The sequence below is a fragment of the Solea senegalensis genome, unplaced genomic scaffold (assembly GCF_019176455.1).
Source record: "Solea senegalensis isolate Sse05_10M unplaced genomic scaffold, IFAPA_SoseM_1 scf7180000013679, whole genome shotgun sequence".
Taxonomy (NCBI): Eukaryota; Metazoa; Chordata; class Actinopteri; order Pleuronectiformes; family Soleidae; genus Solea; species Solea senegalensis.
The window spans coordinates 1-5,341 of NW_025320868.1; the positions used below are offsets into that span (position 1 = coordinate 1).

Genomic DNA, 5,341 nt, shown 5'->3' on the forward strand with positions numbered 1-5,341 from the left:
CCACACAACAACACGCTGGTGGAGCGGTGGAATCAATGTGCTCTGTGATTGGACACTTTACAGAAGGCGGGCTTATGTCTAGAATTTCACCAATCACAGGACAGTGAAGTGCATTGTGGGATTACTACTGTGACTGGAGGAGGTGGCTAACAGACCAGGCGCTAACAGGAGCAGGTAATTCCAAAAAACAACAACCCAGACTCAGCAACGGTAGTTTTTAATCCAGAAAACGACGGATGTTGTTTGTAGCGGTATCCGTTATTAAAGTATGGAGTCGTTTTTCTGCTCTGTTGTGTGGTCTCTTTTTAAGTTGCTGTAACACATGTTATCTTAGCTAACATTTAGCCAGTAGCTTATCTTCATTAATTTAGCCAACTAATTAGCGTTTCTTAGCATGAAATAAATACAATTTAACTCATGTAGAAGTACATTAAACCTAAACTATTATGTACTGCTGTTTGACCCAAGTTCCTCTCTGCTCTGCAGTTATGAACCATGGGAGCCTTATTTAAATTCGGATATGCTCAGCTAATTGTCTCAATTGTTAATCAATTACAAATGAATTGTCAAATAATTTTATAATCAATCGGTTTGAATGTTTTGTACACTGATCAACATTTTCTGACATTTTCTTGACCAAAAGTTTACTTGATTAATCAAGGAAATTATTGACAGTTTGATCAGTCATGAAAATATTTGTTAGCTGCAGCCTTAATTTCAATCCAGTCTTTAAATCACTGCATCTGAATAGATTATATGTGTGGTTTTTGATCACATACCTGAAGCACATGACCCTGTGCAGCATGACTACTTAGTATTACACAAAGCGGTACAGCTGTATGTACTTTTCTTTGTAGCCTTTAGCCATAATGTTAGACTGATTATTACTAGCTGATGTTCTTCTGATTCTACTTGCAGACGCTGATGTCATTACTCAAGATTCCTTGGAATTGTGCCAATTGTAAAGACTAAATAGCAGTATATGATGAATTCTCCTGAGGCAGAATCTTCAACCCACAGTGAAAGCAATGACAAAGCTGCCCCAAGTACTTCAAATGTGTCGGGTCAAGAAGAAAACGTACCAAAGTCAGAGAAGTCACCTCTGAAGAGGAAATCTGCTGGGCCAAAAAATGCAAAGACTAAGAAGCATAAAAAGGCGAGAGTTTCCAGGTCTGCCCAGCTTGGTTACACTGTCCATCAAGGAGAAGACATGCTCCTCGTCATATCAAATGCCTCCTCTCAGTATGATGGTTCTGTCTGGAAGCCACAGAAGAGGAGAATCAAGAAGAAAACAGTTGTTAAAGGAAAGGTAAAATCCACACAGGTTAAGAAATTAAAGACAGTCCGTGCCAAACCGAAGCCAGCAAATAATCCAGTTACCAAAACAGAGGAAGACACTGCTGCTTTTGTGCCTCAAAAACCGGTGGACCACAGATGGGGTCAAAGTCTACCAGAGGAGGTGTTAGTAAATATATTTAACATGGTGGTCATTCAAGATGGGGCCGTGCCATTCTTATGCAGGTAATTAGCACAATTTTGATTTGATTTTGTCAAACATTTGACACTACTTTGTTGCTATAACCTATGATACTATGGCTCAGTCATATCTAGAGTTTGGGTCAGGGTCGCGGGAAATGATATCATCTAGCTGCCGTACAGTGTAATTTGGCAGCCATGATTTCCACAGTGAACTACATTAACATTTCCTGCTGTGTTTGTGTTGCAGAGTGGGCAGAGTGTGTCGACTGTGGAACGCTGCTGCCTCCAGTCCTGTCCTGTGGCGGAAAGTGTGTGTAAGTCACTGCTGGATCGCATCCGGAAAAAAACAACTACCTAAAACTGAGAAGAAAATTAAGGAGACTTTTGACTGGCTGGCACAAAACAGGTCTGTTTTATTTGATAAATGAAGCTGTTCTTTTAAGAGGTCTGTGCTTATATTTTTACAGTTTTTAACTAAGCTATGTTTGTTTTTGTCTAGATTTTCTCAGCTGCGAGACTTCTCTCTCTGTCACTGGTCAAAGAATGCTAATTATGCAGTAGAGGTAAGTCAGAAAGATTTGCTGTTTACATCGAAAGTCAAAACTGAGTGCGTGACATCACCCCAGAGTTCACAGCTTTCCAGTTGTGAAGTCGGAAAAGCAAACGTATCTCTGACTAGCTATTGTTAGCAATACCAGTCTATTACAAGTAAAAGTACCAGTGTTTATATGGTGGCAGCCATCTTAGAATCCCATGTTGGGATGTTGCTCCAAGTTTCCTAGTTGGAAATTCTGTTCCTGTCCAAGTGAAACTCCCATTGACCTAGGAAATTTTGGGTTCTGACTGCAAATGTATACACTTCAGTGATATAATACAACAATATTATATATCTAATATCTGTGTTTGAAATGTTTAGTTTCAAAGAGTCAACACAAATGTGGGCCCCCTTAAATCATATGTGTGTATATATATATTTATATGTGTATATATGTGTATGTATGTGTATGTGTACGTGTATATGTATGTATATATATATTTATATGTGTATGTATATATGTGTATGTATGTATGTATGTATGTATATATATATATACATATACATACATACATACATACATACATACATATATATATATATATATATATATATATATATATATATATATATATATATATATATATACTGTATATATATATGCAAATGTATGTTATTCATGATTACAATGATCTACGTGTGAATGTTTCCGAGTAAATGAAATACTTGCTGTGTTTTTTGTATCAATTACACTTGTTTTTCAGTGTAAGCAGTTGTATTTACTGTGTTCCTGTTTGTGTTGTGATCAAATTCAGGTTGTTTCACAGTCCTGCCCTCACCTTCGCTCCCTGAAACTCTCTTACTGCACAGGCCTGACAGCAGGAGCATTCCAAATCCTTGGTCAGCACAGCAGCTCACTGCAGAGCATAAATCTTCAGTATTCAGAGGTACGTCGCAGAACAGCCAGTCGCTTAGTACTCACTGTACTGCTTTCTTTCAAGGCTATGGTCCTAACACAGTTGGTTATCTTAAAATTCATATTCCTACTCACTCAATATATGGTAACTAGTTAAAGTCTGAGTAAAAAATATTGCTTCTGACTTTGGGAAAAGTGTTTCTACCCACTATGCCAAATTTGAATGATTTAAAATAGTTGCCAATTGTTAAAATATTAGGTTTTACGTCATGAACAATTCAGCAACATTCTCTGCTCAACACTCTATCAGACAGTAGTGAAGCAGCATTTTCACATTTGACAACATACTGTACATGGAAAACAGCACTGGATCCTCTTGTCTCCCCGGTCTTGTTTTTTTTGGTCTTTGATCCTTGGTTCCTCCTCTCTCGCAAAGCTGGGTTAGGGTTAGGAATTTGGAGGAACCTTTTTACTGCATTACATGTGTTTCCTTGGGGTCAGTTTTCAGTGTTGAGAGGAGTCAGCGCCTTGCCATTGGGGAAGTTTTGGTGTTTCGTCATGCAACTGGTCAATATGGAGCAGTGTAAAGCTTTTGGAGGAAGAAGGACTTTAACATTAAACTTTTGACAAAGAGGAAATGTATTAACAAACCTTGAACTGTGGAGGGCAGCATTGTTATTGTACAACCTACCAGAATTTCTTTTTCAGTTTTTAATGCCCAAATTTTTCTTATTCTGCATTTTATTCCAGCAAGTGTTAATTTCCAACCTACATCTGGTTACACACAGATCTTAGTAAAAAACTTTTTTGTGTCTGCTGTAGTTTCAGGTTGAAGGACTTCTTGAGTACCTTGAAAACCATGGACGTCAGATCAAGCAAATTTTGTTCACTCATGCACTAAAGAATGACCGACTTCTGGCTGCGTTATCTGTAAGACGTTATTCATACTTTTTTTTTTTTTACAATCATCAATTACACACCCTGAAACAAACACACACACAACACTTTTTGTTTGTTTTTCCAGAGGGGATGCTGTCCCGATTTGGAGTTGCTGGAGGTGAATACAAAACTCGACAGTAAAAACTGTGAACTTTCCATTTGCATTCACGCACTGCAGACGGCATGCCCGAAACTCAAGGTAAGAAAAAAACAACTATTGTGTTGGTTAAATGTAACTATCAAAGCTGGAATAAATAATCTAAGTCAAGTATGAATTCAAACACTTTTATACATTTTCAAATCAAAACATACATTTTATCTAGCTCACTCAATTATTAGTCTATTACTAAATTAATTGTCAACTATTTTGATAATTGATTGTTTTGAGGCTTCAACTTTTCAGCTTTCTCAATATGAATATGTTCTGGTTTCTTTGCTTCAGATAATAAAGGAATCCTTAAAACGCAATAGCTTAAGTTCAAAACAGTTCAACAGAACATCATCATTTTTGGGTTTGGGAAACATGATCAACATTTTCCAACATTTTAGGACATTTTGTCAACAACAAGTACTCGATTAATCAACAATGTTAATCCTAAAGTTTGTCTGCACATTTTTATCTTCAGACCTTCCGGATGCTGAACGTCCGACCTCTACATAAGACGGTGCGCAGCGGTGCTGATTCCACGTCAGGCTTTCCGTTGTTGGAGGAGCTGTGTATTGCAACTACGTCTTACTCCTACATGACCGACAAAGACCTGCTGGACATTCTCTTCAGCTCCACCAGGCTGCGGGTACTGGACTTGCGAGGCTGTTCGCGAATAACACCACCCGGTCTTGCAACATTACCCTGTCCTGGTAGGCCTAAGTTATAAATGTATACTCTTTAGACTTTATTAGGGTTCGAGCAACAAGGTTGCAAGAACCCTCTTGAAACTGGAAGGATTATTATTATTATTATTAGGGTTCGAGCAACTTGGTTGCAAGAACCCTATTGTAATCGCTAGGATTATTCTTATTATTAGGGTTCGAGCAACTTGGTTGCAAGAACCCTATTGAAACTGTAAAGATTATTAGGGTTCGAGCAACTTGGTTGCAAGAACCCTATTGAAACTGTGATGTTTATTAGGGTTCGAGCAACTTGGTTGCGCAAGAACCCTATTATAATCGCTAAGATTATTAGGGTTCGAGCAACAAGGTTGCAAGAACCCTATTGAAACTGTGAAGATTATTCTTATTATTATTATTATTATTATTATTCCTCTAAATGAATCGCCTTTTTGAGGCCTTTCCCATACACGAAAACTCACCAATTTTTGCGAGTGCATCAAACCTGGTGTAAATTTACGTCTGATAGTACTTCGGGGACACTGCGTACAAAATTGAAAGTGGGCGGGGCTTACGAAAATGAAAAACAGCTTTCATCAGGCCGATTTTTCTCGTGTTTCACGTACATGCACGAAAGTCGGTAC

General features: G+C 38.0%; 1 protein-coding gene across 1 annotated transcript; it reads left to right on the forward strand.

The window, feature by feature from the left end:
• Nucleotides 1-100: 100 nt before the first annotated feature.
• Nucleotides 101-4,757, forward strand: LOC122760498 (F-box/LRR-repeat protein 6-like). The gene is made up of 8 exons (XM_044015571.1): nucleotides 101-174; nucleotides 919-1,521; nucleotides 1,727-1,885; nucleotides 1,979-2,042; nucleotides 2,830-2,961; nucleotides 3,753-3,860; nucleotides 3,955-4,068; nucleotides 4,496-4,757. Exons 2-8 carry the CDS (start codon nucleotides 983-985, stop codon nucleotides 4,742-4,744), a joined length of 1,365 nt encoding a protein of 454 aa, XP_043871506.1. The 5' UTR covers nucleotides 101-174; nucleotides 919-982; the 3' UTR covers nucleotides 4,745-4,757.
• The last annotated feature ends 584 nt before the right edge of the window (nucleotides 4,758-5,341 follow it).